Source organism: Eutrigla gurnardus (assembly GCF_963514095.1).
Source record: "Eutrigla gurnardus genome assembly, chromosome: 7".
Lineage (NCBI taxonomy): Eukaryota > Metazoa > Chordata > Actinopteri > Perciformes > Triglidae > Eutrigla > Eutrigla gurnardus.
In genome coordinates this window covers 5,249,557-5,266,135 of record NC_139921.1, presented here as the reverse complement: position 1 = coordinate 5,266,135, position 16,579 = coordinate 5,249,557, and the positions used below count along the sequence as shown (strand labels likewise).

Below are 16,579 nucleotides of genomic sequence, written 5' to 3'. Positions count from 1 at the left end.
TCTGCTGTTGTAACAACAGATACAACACACAACAACTCTCTCACCTCTGAAAAAAACACACTCTGGCCTCTATTTTCACAATAATAGGTATTGTTGTAATAGTGTATATGTTTGCACTGTATTTATATATCTTGTTTTTATATTTATGTCTGGGATTCATAAAGTAATTCTATTCTCTTCTATTATGACTCAAATATGGTTGCGTTTCATTTGTGGGTGCTATCGAGACGTTCCATCAAAGATTGGAACATACTTCCATCGTTCATGTTTACATGTAACTCCTTGTACGCTTGAGAACAGACACAACAAGGACCCGCTCATAAAAAAACTGTCCTGCCCCGGCAGGTACAACACAGGATAGTAACCTGCACACACGTGTTTATTTTAAAATGACATACCAGGGTAGAACCTAGCTTCAAGTTACCTCCATACGTCAATTAGCAACATTTATTTTTTCGGCCCAAAGATAAAATAAATCCATAACATACTGTTTTGTCTTCAGATATTGACACAGGTAACTGGTGCTGCTGGACTTTTACAGTAATGGTTGTCGTAATCCAAAAGATCAAGTTCAAATATTTACATTCGGCTCTCTGGGTGTTTCAGGGTGTGGGCGTCACCACCACAAACTGATATTTCCTCCAGCCTGGATAAAGGACTTTCTGGTTTCCATGGGCTTTCTACTTTTGGGATTGAGGTGAAGGTTACAGTATAGCCGTCTGCACGTCCAGTCATAGCCTATTCTAGGCGATTAGCTGGAGTCACACAATGCATTAATTTAGAATGACCTCACACACTTAATCTTAGAGACTTTTGTTGGTAATGCCAGTAAGATCAGCATGATGAACTAATACAGTGTGGTTTACTGCAAGCTATGACAGAACAGTAACATAAAAGCAGGGCGAAAAAGAGTTTTAGTTTAGTTTTTCACTGGAAATTTAGTACAAAGTATTTTTTTTTTTATATAATAACCAGGAAATTTCCAGAGAACTACACTCATCTCTTATAATGTTATCTTAGGCGCAGCCACAGTGTAAACCCTCAACACTGAACTCTCAGGCTTGATCATCTAAAGTGATTCACTGCACGAGCTTGCAAGTGTTAAAAGCACTGGCTGGGCAATGAGACAGCACGTATCAAATCATGTTACCTGGGCCCTGTGAAATGGAAGGCTCATATTCCATAAAACTGAGTGGTTCTTACTCTTTTTCTGGGTAATACTCTACAGTGCTGATGTTTTTGGTGAAAAAGGATGATCCTCATATCGATTACTTTATTCCCCATAGAATAGAGAACCACACTGCTCCCAGAACTGTACTCATAATGAATGAATCGGATGCGTTAAAGGTGCTAAATGTAATATTCAGAGCATTAATATGAGCAGAAAACAATTATTTACTCTGTAACGTTATAGTGGAGTAATGTTTGCCTGACCAGAGAATTAAGTCGCTTTCCCTCTGTGTGTGTTGTTCCCCGAGCTTCTCCTTGCTTTGCAGTCATACATCCGTTACCGCTGATACACTTTTGCACGCAGATTTAAAAGTCTCAGATCCCTCATGACCATCAGAAATGTCAGTTGAGACAGGAACTGCTTATGGGTGATGCAATAAGTGGGGGCCCCCGTAAACTTAAGAGTACGCATTTAGCAAAGATTTGTTCATGGAGAGCTCAGCTCCAAACTGCAAAGAAATATGCATATTACACAATGGTTCACTAAAATATTCAATTTTCTGGCTCATGCACAGGTTTGCGTTCGTAGAGAAAGCCTGACATTTGCAGCTAAAATTGAAACAAAAGCTTTCACTACAAAAAGGTGTTTTTCCAGGGAGACGATTAAAAAACTTTATATAAGAGTGTGCATCTGCGACAGTTCCCCACAAAGATTATTTGTTAACACGCTAGTACACAGGTGCTCTTTGATTTCGGTGCCATGCCCACAAAGGGAAAGTATGACTGTGTTTTACTTTCTTCGTGACAGTCTGAAACATGAGTGAGATGAAAGCATGTTACCATTAACATGAGCAACTTCATCCAGACTCCCTTTAACTTTGTGTGATATTTTCTCAGAAGGGCGAAAGCCGTGGAGGACCAGATGTTAAAGCACCTGGTAGTGATCCCAGCGGGATCCCAAATCATACAGCTTGTGAAGGAGCCGGATCAGATGCAAGGCTCTGGACCTCCAACAAGCAGGCTAAATTACTAATAATTAAAAATGCATTGTTCTGATTTCTAATCATGGCAGGCACACTTGAGACTGTGGGTAATTTTATAAAATACATTTGTTGAACTCACCTTGATGTCATACTGTTTTAGCTTCTAAATGATGTGTGACACTACGGAACAGGGAACTGACCTTTCACTAGCTTTTTACACTAATTGAACCATTAATATGAATGAACACACAAACAATAATAGTAATAATGAGCGTTAGATAGCATCTATACAGGGACTGATGTAACACGTATGTGAGATAATAACCCACAACCCCACTGACCCAATCCATCCTACTCTTTTGCAACTGCATCCAACCTCTTGCAACAGAGGAGTTCCAGTTTGCTGCGCCAGCAAACTCAGGAGGGGGCGTGTGCATTTTCTGGCATCACATATTACACATTTGATAATGTCACTGATTAAAAACAAGCCATTGGACATAAACACTATACACACATACCTAATGACACGTTCAGTAAGCCCAATATTGTTATCGTTACAACATTAAGATACAAAGATAAAATAATATCTTGAGAATAAAAATAATACCTTGAGAATAAAAATGAACATTAACACTCATTTCCTTTTTGTGTTGTAGAGCTGTTAAGCCTGACATTTAAAGTCATCTTCAAGAGCATACCAAGCCATAGTACATCCACCATTTAAAAGCCACGTAATTGTTTATCTGCGTGGAAGCATTGGCTGGCCTTTTCAGATTTCAGCGGTACACTGCATTAGTGAAGCCCAAACTGGCAATTACTTGAAGATGTCTTTTGGGCAACTTGCTTTCCTACTAAATGCCATGTCTCATTGCTATACAGTTACGCCATCAATCAGCAACAGGACTTTAAGCAAACAAAAAGCATGCATGTTGATATGCTTTGGTTTACCCTGCCTTTATTGAAGACATAGCTGCAGACTTTGCATTTTCAGTGCTGGACGTAGTACATTTTGAGCCATTAAAACATACAGTATGTACATTTCAAAGAGACTCCTATGATAGTGCAGAGAGCACTGGCTTTACATCACACCACGAGTTAGATGACATTTACCCGTTTACATCTTTTCAAGCAATACTGATAACTTTTACTCTCAAATTCCATTCAATGACAGCAGGAAAAGGACTACTTCTTTTGCACTGTGCCAGTACAGACTGTGCAATAAGAACAGGGATGAGACCGAAGAGGCAGGGCTGAGGCAACTAGCAGAACACTCTTAGCATTATGGGAGTAACCTGCAATTATTTTATAGCTCTTAAGATTCCTGAGCTCTTAGTCAGTGTTTACCATGCAAGGGCATGGCAAGGCCACAAATTACAACCACTTGCTTTGGCACCAAATGCTCAACAGTCACGCACAGGTCCGAGCTTTCTCTCAAAGTAGCAGACGGGCTGAGAATAGCAAGACAAAAAAAGTTAATGGTTGGATGGTAGCCATTAGATCTTTTTTTTGGGTTTGTTTTTCCTTTTGTCATGTGTTTCCAGGATTGGTGGCACTGCAATCTTTTTCAGACTGCTCAATCTAGTAACTCTACTTAAATCCCTCCACTGAGTGACAACAGCTCTTTTATCCTGACGTGAAGACATGTGGCAAAAACCACAACCAGAAGGTCAAACCAACAGAAGGCCGATTAAGGGAGGCAGAGTGCACAGCAGAAAACTGCCATCCAGTTCCCGACTGGACACAACAAAAGACACAATGGACAGTGCGGACAGCTGTAACGGCCGGTCGAAGGCCATTTTAATCATCGCCTTAATGATGGCCATGGTTGTGTGTTTGTGTGTGTGTGTGTGTGTGTGTGTGTGTGTGTGTGTGTGTGTGGTGACTACAGCATTGTTTTCCAGGTCTGAGCATAGAATTGTGAAAGACTCCTCATGTGACGCAGCGGGCTGTCTTCAGCCACGACTTCTCCAAAAACTCAACTGCCTGGCTGTGGAGGACGAACGCCGGACAGAAAACAACCGCAACAACTAAAACCGCAAAAGCGGTTGAGAAAGGAGTGACGACTATGTGGCAACCGGAAAGGTAAGGTAACCGCAGCTGCTGCAAACAGGTTTTTGACTGATCTCTCGGAAAGCTGTGGCCACCATGTCCTCATGTCACGGACAAAAAATAGAAAATTGGACAAACAAGTGTGAAATCCCAAAAGGTGATGCGTCGCTGGTGGTGACTCAGTGGCGTAGGCCGTCTGATAAGTGGCTTTATGTCACTCTCCAGCTATCTTAATCTGGGTTTAGGGTTTTAAAGGCACACTCCCGTGCTCAGAGACGGGGCAGCAAGGCGCTTTAAATGCTAGTCTGAAGAATTTGTTGTTTAATCATCGTTTAATGTATCGACAAAATCTGTAGATGTTCAAGTCATTGTGTCAGTGTCAGATTTTAAATTAACAGGTATGTTCCCACAACTTCAGGTTAATACAGAGGAGTATCCTATTTGGTGCTTATTTAAAACTGAAGCAGGTGTTTTGAGCCATTTTCAACCGGTGAAATGCAGATTTTGAAAAAATGTGGTTAAAAAAGTAATTGATTGACCAGCATTGACGTGTTTAATCACAGTACATTAGTCTGCAGCTCAAACACATTGTTAAGTGTGCAGTATCTCTTTGATTTCTATTAACGCAGTAAGATATGTGGATTCTACGTTCCAAGGTTGATTCAAGCTACAGCTGAACCAATCAATTGATTCATCTATTAGATGATCGATAACAAAAAAAGGTGCAAGTATGTTGTGAGTAAACTAATCATTTAAAATAATGCAAATATGGAAAAATGGACTCTTTATTCGTTATTTTTATATTTATTTACAGCCGTTTATTTTAATGGTTTGTAGTAGTCAACTTAATGTATGACACCTAAATGATGTCCTTTCTGCACAGGAGACATAATGGTTCATAAATAAAGTCTTTATTAATCTATTTATCTCACAATGGACAGGTTATTTAGTGACGTCGGGTTTTCTGTAAACTTCATCAGAACTAGATGAAAAGACTTCAAACAGGCAGATTGCTGCTTGAATCATTGTTTCTTCTGTAAACCTGTTCTCCACCAGGTCATGACTGACTGCTGTTAACGTCCTCCACCTATTTTAAAACCTCACGTTGAGACAACAAATATCAGCCAATAAAGGAACACTGAGAGGTGAAGAGTGGGATGGTAACAATTATTGATTAGCATAAATAACACCTACTTATTCAGCCTTATTCAACCCTGATTTAATCAAAAGCTGACCTCATGCTATAAGTGGCACTTCCTGTTTGATCCCTTCGTAACCCATTTAACAATCAAACAGTAAGACAACTCATAAACAGGCTGCAGGTCATGTGGATAGATTGTTTTTTTGTGGTTTTAAAAGTGGAATTATGCAGAGAAACCCCACAGCGTAAAGAGGAGTCAACTTTGAGAAGAGGTTAATCAATGAATTTACATTTTGAACTTGATGCATGCCCTCGAGCAACTCAGCAATGTAAACAACATGGCCGCTGTTATCGCTGAATTCATTGTTTCTATATCGAATCTGTTGTTTCAGATTCGATTCTGAACCCCGGGAGCTGCGTCTCCGACGGCTATGAGGCAGCTCGTCCTGTAAATCTGTGATACTCACATCAGCAGAGCCGTCTTCAGCAACGTTTCACAAATCTCAGGACTCACTTTTTAAAAATGACAATCGGGACCCAATTCAAAATAGGCCTCAGCTATAAATCATGGGGAGCGTGAATATGTGCGTAAATGAACGTTCCTGAACTGCCTAACTTATATTATATTATATATTTATATATATATGATCATGATTAGGTTTTTTCATGTGTTGGAAACATACACACATTTAATAGGTTAAAATTGAGACCAAATAAATGCATTTAGGCAAAACTAGGCTCAACTATCTCATTCTTTTTCATTCCTAAAACAAACAGAATGTACACATATATATGATATTAGAGTCAATTTGATAAGTAGGCTACATTTATTACAACAATACAAACATTAAGGCTCCCTCATGTGAGATGTACTGCAGATTTACATATTAAAAGAACATGAAATCAATCTGGCGACCCCTATGACGTCTGGGGTAATGACGGGTCTCCGGCCTGATATGTAACAGCCAGTAATCATTATGACCACGAGTCACCACTTATGCAGCTCTTACCAATTAATGTAACACCACTTTTGAATGTAATGATGATGATATTTGACTACTGATTGATGCTGACTATTGTGATCCACATCCTAAAAATGATAAGTTTTTTATTTTATTTTTTTAATATTGTGAACTAGCCAAGTGTATGCAGAATTTCTTTTGGGAGAACTTTAACAACAACTGCATTATTTCATCAGATTTCATTATTCTGTAATAATGCTGGGGGATGTTTTATTAAGGAAGAACACATACTCGCTCCGAAAGGGCGCCTTGTTATCGGAGATCAACACATGCATAGTGTCCTTTCAAAATAAACCTCTTTCTTCACAGGAAGTTAGGTATAGACAACAAAAGCACTTAATGAGGTTCAGCATGGCGGACTTTAACTTGACTGATTAGTGACCAACGACACTAAAGACCTGACGAGTGAACATCCACGTTTACTTTTAGTCTTGCATGTGACACGTAGTCACAGCCGTCTGCTGGACAAAAGTCCTGTGTTTGTTTGTTGCATAGCAACGCTCTCACCCTCCTGCTCCCGAGGTGGGTGACTGCCATTGTTAAACAGTCCAGAGGAGTGTCAGGAACACGTCCAAGAGGATCATTAGGAGGAAATGTTCACGATTTCTCCCTCTGAGAAGTGTTACCGAGGCTGCTGTGCTCTTCAAAGAGCAAAGGAAATATCACTGAAATCAGAGAAGTCAGGACCAATGAGACCTCCACTTTACTGTGACTAATATCTAATTACAACCACGACCGGAACCTGCAAAGACAACACAAAATTCAAATTATGGTATTTAACCATGATTTGATTATTTGGTTTATATTTAAGATTTCTCATTATGAACAAAAAAAATGTTTGGGAATGCAACATTTGCTTCAAGGCTAATTCAAGAGATGATATTTGGATGAAATAATACAAAATAAAAACAAGACAGGAAATGCAGGAAGTACAAAAATAATCGCAAATGGAACGACAGAACGAGAGCCCAAGGCTCTGATTCACCCTGACCCTCCCCTGCCAGTCGCTGCATGTGGAGCTCTGAAGGTTAAAGTGTGTGTGTGTGTGTGTGTGTGTGTGTGTGTGTGTGTGTGTGTGTGTCTGTGTGTGTGTGTGTGTGTGTGTGTCTGTGTGTGGTAGATGCAGAACCAAAAATAATTAGAGTAAAAGTAATTAGATGTAAGTGCTCTTGTTGAAGCATGCACAGCTTGCACAGACAAAACCAGGATACATGTTAGCCCAGGGCTCAATGCAAGCATGCCTCAGGTCAGATTTGAAGGAAGCTAAATTGACTTGGGGGAGTTGTTTACTGGTTGCCGGGCATAGGAGGACCTTGAAAAGTGTAAAAATACCACTCTGGTCTGAAACAATGATGCTGGAATATACATTATTCTATATTGTTTGGATGAGAAGAGCGATGTCGGTCTTATAGATGTTGAATATACGGCGACAGGCAGCAGCCGGTCAGCTCAGCTTAGAATAAAGACTGGTGAAAAAACAGCCTGACTGATTTAAATATGATGTTTTATTCAAACAAAAGCTGAGGTGTCTTTGCTGGATGCCTGGCAACCGTGTTTCCACTGTTTGTGCTAAGCTAAGCTATATTTAACAGACAAGGATGATGAGAGTCTCCATCTTTTCATCCAACTAACCCATAAGTGCATTCCCCCAAATTCCCAACTCCTCCTTTAACTGTGCTGAAAATAGCTGCTTACAAAGAGGGGGAATGCGACAAACTAACCTGGAACATCACATTTCAATAAAGCGCACAGAATGCAAGTGCTTAAAAAAAAACCCAGCAATTAGAGTCAATCGGCTGGGACGAACAGTGGGGGCAATCAGACACCGTTAAGGCACTTATTTTTACACATCCGTGGAAGTAAACATTCACATGTGGGCTTTATAAGGGTTTATACAGACAACACAGTTGTGTTTACTTTTGTATCATTCATTTAATTCAATAGATGTTCTGTTTGCAAACATCTACTATTTGGGGATTCTAGCTGAATATGTTAATCTCACACAAAAGTACAGAAGACAGCAGAAATCTCAGTTAATTCACAAAACGCTTCACCTGAAACATCCTATTAGATCAATGACGGCTGCTTGAGGCCGCCAACCACAACCACACACACACGCACACGTGCACACACACACACACACACTCTCTCACACACACACACACACACACACACACACACACACACACACACACACACACACACACACACACACACACACACACACACACACACACACACACACACACACACACACACACACACACACACACACTGTGGAGCTGGTGACATGGCCAGTGCTTGTGGGGGAAACAAAGCTCTAGTGAAGCGAGAGCAGAGGGCTCAGTCACGAAGGTGGCATCGCTCCACGCTGATCAGTGAGGACATTTAGAGGCAAGCGCTGCTGCACGTATACCTGCTCTACAGAGTGAGGACAGACAGACAGTCAGACAGACAGACAGTCAGACAGACAGACAGGTGATGACACCTTTTCGTTAAAAGAATCCTGGAGTAGCATGAAGCAAGATAAAAAAAAATGTATGGCAATCTTAACTGAAATCCTTGATGTTTTGATAAACATCCTCTGGACCATTTTATTTAATTAAAAAAAGGAAAAACAAGTGCTTCAAAAACAAAGGAATTATTAATTTATTTAAAATGTTTTATTGTATCCCTGAGAAATGCATTTTTTAGAAACAAGATTAAATTTAATTTAGTAAATTGTGGTCCCATTTAGATTTACATGGACAATCAAACAGAGCATGCTTGAGGGTGTGACTCCCTTGTGATTGACAGGTCATGTAGTTGTCTGCGTTTTGTCTCTTTAACCATTTCCACCGTGTGTTTTCAGATCATGACAGTTAATTGTAACATCTTAAAAATGTCTTATTCAGGGTTTGGTTGTACTTCGCTCCATCCTTTGGTGTCTCTTCTGCTATGGCAACAGCCAAAAACCAAGATGGCCAAAATGCTGAACTCGAGGCTTCAATCCCCAAACCAGTAGGTGACGTAACTCACATGTTTACTATGAATTCTGGGAGCTCGGGGCAGTTCTGCATGGTAATTACCCACGTTAAAGTGAAAATCCATTAAAAAAATGTTTTCCTCAACCATGAATTCAAATTAATTGATAAAATCTATTTTTTTCGCCCAGCTCTCGGTAGAATTAGTGGCAGTCTACGTCTGACTATGTAATGTTTCCTTCATCACTCAATGACCATAACAGACGACGGGCTGCAACCACATTAAAGGAAACATCCTATAGGCCGATGCCAAACAAGAGGGTGTGAGTAAAAGCAACTTCAAACGGGTGGCAGCCCAGAGGTCAAGGTACGATCAAAGGATGAGCCGGTGAAACGGTGCCCACGAGGACCGCGTGGCCTTTAAAGGGGAAGAAACCTGCCAACATCCATCTGTGTGCCTTTCACTGTCCTCCCTCCATCTGGGCTCTCACTGTCCATCCCACGCTTTCATTCCACGATGACGAGCTGCCCCCCTTCAAAACATAATGAAAAAAACGTGCATCCCTCCCCCCTCCCCCGAGGCTGGGCTGTGCATGCAGGAAGGTAAACATGTCCACTGTGGTGAGCTCAGACCAGCGGATGTTTGGCTCCAGGTAACAGTCGTCCTCCACAGCTCTGCGCCCACCAGCAACATCTCGGCATTCACCGGCGCTGCACAGTCGCCGATGTCTGAACAGATTTCCGCTTCGGTGCCGAGCGTTCCCTTCTCAAGCAAGGACATCCATGGAGTTGATGAGGAGGTTGATCCAAATCGGGGTCAACAGTCTGACCTCGACCTACAGTACCTGGCTGACGGCTTGTTTTCCGTCTGAAATGCATCACCTTTGTGATTTTGTGTGCTGTTGCAACTCTTTGTGAGGACTCAGTCCTGTGTTATAATGATGCTGTTAGCAGTGGGGTGATGCAATGTGATCTAGGAATCAGACATCACTGCACTCGGTTCATGACACGGTCACAACTTTATCTCCCCATTAATCAATGTTTCAGTAGAAGTCAGCGTTCATGTAATCGGCGATGAATGTGCACTTTCTGATATTTGATTGGCTCACACAGTGTGCTGCCAGATTACACGGCTTTGCTCAAAATGTCACGGGCATAGAGTGCTACAAGAATGAGTCCTAAAATGTGGAAGTGAGTCAGCATTTTTGCACTTCCGGTGCCCTCATCTCCAAGTGTTTTTGCTTTGATGCCTGAAATAATGTCTGTGGTTGACACAAGCTGAAGAGATTTTAACGTTTTGTTCCACAATATAAAATATGTCAGGTGCATTTTGAAGCCCTTACATCATAAAAAAGGAGGTTGCAAACAAGTAGCTAAATGAGACTACAATCACCGACTAGTCTGGTTTCACAGCCTCGTGCTCATGTGACTGTGATGAAGTCTGTTTGTAGCCTAACGTTAGCTTTTTATACTGCCGAAAATTCATCACAGTTCATTTAAGTTAAGTTCATTTTAAAGATTTTCTTGTTGAACAAAACTATCATAAATGTTTGTTTGCAATGTTTATTTTCTGCAATCATCCAAAATCCAATGGAAAAATCCCATTGACCTTTTATCAAGGCAACCAATGTGATGCTAACTTCCTCCAAAAACATGTCATCCATGCAGCACTCCATTACACAGCAGAGCATGTACAAGTACATGACTAAACACCAAACGCTAGTAAAACTATGTTTTGTTACGTGTCGTTTTAAAGTGCCTGTACACAGAAAGAAGTATTTCAGGCATTGCTGCTATTGTCTTTTTGTGTTGGTGCTATTTTGCAGAGGAAATAACTAAACAAATCCCTGCCAGAGTTATGAAGTAAACGACATTGCTTACTGCGCAACGGCAGCCACAATCTGCATCCAGTTGATCTACCAAGGCAGCAGCAGTTCGTCAAAATGAACAGTGTAAACCTTTTCAAACCTAACTTTATGATAAATGATCCCAACTCACCAGCAGGAGGATAAGCAGTTAATGCAGCAAGAGAAATTAAACTTCCAGTTTATAATAGTATTGATTGACTCAGTGTCCTGAGATAACTTCTGTTGCGATATGCCACTATAAATACAATGTAATTGAATATAAACACATAGATTTGCATTGAATAGATCATCTCTACTGTCATGATACCTGATCCCTATCCTGGACTGAACCTGAACCTCCAGACGCTCTGAGTGAAGCAGACATCATAAGTGCAGATTTCTGAGATCACTGACCCTCAGAAAAGAACGACAGGTACGACTCCACCTGGGAAAAACTACGCTCTTAAAAAGCTATTACTCGTTCAATTATCCAATTACTAAAACAGAAGACACCAGCAGTTCAGAGAGGAGCGGGTGGAGGTGGAGATCGTGTTGTTATGGATGATAATACTGATGTTAATACAGCCACATGCACACTTTCCCCAACATCACTGTCAGTTGCAAAGTACGTGTCTTCAGTAAATCCAGCAGAAAACAGCATCGACCCTGTTCACATTTTGCATAATATTATTTGCACAAACATTTCATAAATGCACATGCAATCTTACAGAAACTCCCAGAAATGGAGACTCCTTTCTGATGCTTCTCTTTGATATATAAAACATCTATCAGCAGAGCTGTGTGTCAGGATTTGAGGACTTTAACTTGAGCACGGAGCGAGAAGACCTTTAAGTGAATCAACCTCCGATAATTACATTCTTGGATGGTTGCAACATTGACCGACAGGCTGAAGATAACTGCAAGGCAAAGCCCATGCACGGCATTTATACACAAAATTTCAAGTGTAATTTAACAATTGTGTGGTTGCAATGCTCCTTTACAGTGACTATACAGTATATAGGGGTATATCTGTCTGCTCAGGCAGGAAAAACTGTAGGAGTGGATTAATCGCACTTCAACTGCTGTACAACAGCATGGAATCACTCTCAGTGCAGCGATGTGCAATGCAGACAGCATTCTCACTGACCGAACTAATTGCATGACGACTGTCAAAACTGGAAATCCAGGTCATCCGTTTGGTGTCCAGTGCATCTGTGTTCTTAGAGTCCAGCCTAGATGCTGCATCGCCCCGTCCCTCTGCGTAGGAGGACAAGGTGTGGGCTGAGGTTCATTACTTTCCTCTCTTTCTTGGTGTTGGAGTGCTCCTGTGGTGATACTATGTATACCCACGCTGCCAAATACAGCATCACACTGCGTGTGTCCATGTCTGTATGGGAGGCAACACGCGATATGATAAGGGTGACAGGAATGTACATCCAGAACCAAGACTTGGCCTCTAATAAAATCACTAAATATTACAGAGTTGTCAATGGCTCCACTGCTCCCACCACCAACTGGTTGAAGGTGTCAGTGTTTTTTTTGGAAAGCCTTCACCGAGAAACCTCCCGCAAGTGACAAAAAAAAAAAACATGCCACCAAAAGAGCTCGCCTCAGGGCTGAGTGTAGAAATGGTTCTGCCTGGAGACACAGGTTCAAAATAAATAATAAAGTTGTGTGGCGACGGGCGATGCGTGTGGAATCTAACTCCCGACGCTGAATGAACCAAAGCCTGCAGAGTGAGGCGAGCCGCTCTGGGTACTGAGGAACGGGGACAGAGGCTGACGTGAGGCTGATGATGGTTGCTCTTTCCCTTATGTTTACCATCGTTTCCCTTCACAAACAGAGGCCAGACTGGAGAAGGCCAGAGAGCCAGGGCCTCCAGCATGCAGGCAGTCGGAGATGGGGGCGAGCGACAGAGAGGGAAAAGAGAATTGGAGAGAGAGAGAGTGAGAGAGGGTTGAAGGCAATCACTGATGAGAGAGAGAGAGAGAGGGAGGGAGAGTGTGTGTGTGTGTGTGTGTGTTCGGGCTAAGCTGCCTCAAGACACCACGCGGCTCAGAGCAGATCGAGAGTGACGGCTTGCTGATTAGTCAACTCACAGCCCCCAAGACCGGAGTCTGAGTACACACACACACACACACACACACACACACACACACACACACACACACACACAGACACACACAGACACACACACACACACACACACACACACACACACACACACACACACACACACACACACACACACACACACACACACACACACACACACACACACACACAAATTAAGAACAAAAGTGCAGAATATAAACAAAACTGCACTCGTATCGAAAGGAAGCTCGCGTCTTGACCAAATCTCCGTCATGTGAACGCATGTACGTAACGTAAATGTGTACGTTGACCACGTGTGCATTGGTTCAGCGGTGAATTACCTTGAGGAGATAGACGGGGATGTTGCTGAAGTCTCCGGGTAGTTTGAGGAGGAAACGTGCTGAAAACTCTCCGGTCTGGAGAAAAGAAAGAACACACAGGTGGTACGTGATGTGTTTTTGTGTATTAAAAAAGAGACCCCCTGTGTTGTCTATTGGTTTCACACTGGATCTACAAAAGTAAACACTGGAAACGGATGTACACATGATGTGTTGAAGGCGGGGGAGATCACTGCTGATGGACAGAAGTCACAATTAGTCCTAAAAAGTGTCTAAATTCATAATAACAAGCACATGATATCTCAAATTCTCAGAAAATCAGCTTACTTGCACTTCATGAGAAATTACTCTCTATTTTTAAATGTTCAAGTATTTAATCCACATAACACACATACAAAATCATGTGGTTATTTCATATTTATCATTTATTCAATCCTTAGAAAACATTCTATATCGTTAGAGATATGAAATATGGTGGTTGAAGATTCCACAGTTGTCGTCTGTCTGCTTCATGGAAGTGAGGTATCGACCACACGGCGCTCTTGTACACTGGTGGGATGATCACTAAACATTCAGACTTTCTCAGACCACCTTCTGGTTGCTGCCCTCAAAACCACCACGACGTTGCTACCAGTGTTAGCATCAACCTCATCAGCCAAAGCTGCATGAACCTCACTCAGCAGAAAGGTTGTTGTTTTGTGTGGCTTTTTAATTGGACAGCTGGTATTGTGGAGTGAGACAGGAAATTACATTACAGTTATATGGCATGTACCAAGTACATTCTGCTATCGGGTTAGCTCTAAGAAAACTGTCGTCCTGTTGTTTTAAAGCTTCTAATTGATTCAAATATCTTACCTGATATTTGGAATGTATACTTCGACATATTAATGTAAATGTAACGCTAATCAGACCATCATTTAGGTGATTATCACTTTCTTTGGGTTCACAAGCTTAATAAACATCAAATACACAACTTTATTTTGAATCATTATATGATTGAAAAGTCTACTATGTTTAATAATAAGCAGATTGTTTGCATCATAATGTTCCAAACCCAAATAACTGGCTTGAAATGTACAACGTAATGTAAGCACAAAAATGGATTCCACTCCTCAGTTCTTCTCAGTTCTCACCATCGTGCCCTCAAGAATACATTTCTACATAACGACACGGACACCAACATGACAGCGCAAAGAGAAATGAAAATCATGTGTCATGGGTCGGCATATTGTGACCGGTCAAAACAAATCTTCCAAATCAAAAACACATGATTCTGACTCGTCTGACAGAAGTTCTTTTGTACAATGAAAAAAAGGAAGTCCTGTTACTATTTCCTATGGAAATGTCTTCTGAGGCCTGCATATCAAATTGAGTGCAATTATGTGTAATAAGCAGATGCTGTAAATAGGTTGTTTTAACAGTGGCATAAGAGAATTTTGTTCATATTATTCCATCTCGAACGTACCCGCATGTATTTATGTTCTGAACTCCAGACTAAAAACAGGTGGACGGTGTTTCTGCAGTCAAACTCCACCAACACGTCACCCTTGGCTTTGTGAATGTAGAACCTGACAAACGTCGCCTACCCAGCTATTCTTGCGTCCGGCGTAAATCTCCATGTTGCGGCCGTAGTTGGGATCCTCCAGCAGACTATCGTACTCGAAGAGCAGCCGGGAGCTTTCACGCAGACGCTGGCACTGGTAGTGATGGTACTGCTGGAGAAGCTCCTTCACCAGCTGGAGCAGACACTCCGGGTCCCCAGCATCCCACTGGACCAAGTGCTGAGGACGACAGCAGAGACGAGGCATAAGGACAGACATGAGACCTGCCTTCTTCAAAATACATTAACAACATGATCAATACACAACTATTATAACCTGAAGCAAATAACCTGAGAGGATTATCGGCCTTATTTGGCATTTACTCCTTTTTATGTCGTGGCAGGAAGTCCTCTAAAGTGAATTTATGCACATAAAGAGCTTTCATAAGGGCATTACAGTCAAAACGACGAGTATCCAGCTTCCGTACCGCGACGTGTTTCCAGAGTAACAAGATAGGAGGCGGGACATAACGTTGGGAGGAATCTGATTTGATGGTTGAAAAGATGAGCTCACAACTGATGCTGATCCATGGATGGATATTATTGGTTGGTACTAGCTGATGGAAGCGTGCATCATATTTTGTTGTCCAGGAGAATAAAACATTGGATATTGAAATAAACAAAGACATTTTCTTTAGTATTCTTTTTTAGCATATGTTGTTAAAAAGGTTCAGCTCTTTGACAGCAAACAGAGTGCAATGCAAAATTATCTTAACCCTCAACTTTTCTAACATCTGTTATGACATCTGTTATCCTTTTGACCCCAGCAATTTAAACCTTCAGAAAATGACTATAATCAAAGGTTTATGCTTCAGGTACTTCATGCTTCTTTGGTGACAACCTAAATAAAACATAACCCCCCTCCTTACCCTTTATACATCCCATGATCTCACTATCTGACAAAAATATCCATGATTAAAGTGGAGAGCTGCACCATGAGAACTTTCCATTTTTGGACGCTACCAAATTGTTTTGTAAATGTATAAAAGTGTGTACAGGATGTTGAAAACATCATCATGTTAACTTTATGTTTATAACCATTTGCCCCCATTCAATCAGGAAAAGTCACTCAAGCAAAATAAAGCCATGTAAATCCTGGTTTTAGAGACCCTAAACATTGAATGGGGTCAAATTCACCACAACTGTAAGAGGAGGGTTAAAGGAACAGTTCACTTCATAATCAAAAATACACATTTTCCCTCTTCCCTATAGCGTTTTAGCATCGGAGGTTTCAACCTTTAGAAGGTCTGCCTTCTCTCCGATATAATGGGAATTATGGAGCTAGAAAAATAACACTGATACTGTAATGTGGTGGATGACGATCAGTTCTCCTGATTATGGACTCATATGTTTCCAGTATTAAAGAAAGGTA

General features: G+C 41.3%; 1 protein-coding gene across 1 annotated transcript in view; it reads right to left on the bottom strand.

Annotated features, from left to right (window-relative positions):
• The window catches only part of babam2 (BRISC and BRCA1 A complex member 2), a 78,487-nt gene that overhangs the window by 37,616 nt on the left and 24,292 nt on the right, over positions 1 to 16,579 (bottom strand). The window contains exons 5-6 of the mRNA XM_084013962.1: positions 15,194 to 15,388; positions 13,611 to 13,685 (exon numbers count right to left, since the gene is read on the bottom strand). Coding sequence (XP_083870088.1) covers positions 13,611 to 13,685; positions 15,194 to 15,388 — 270 coding nt within the window. The remainder of the gene's footprint in view (positions 1 to 13,610; positions 13,686 to 15,193; positions 15,389 to 16,579) is intronic.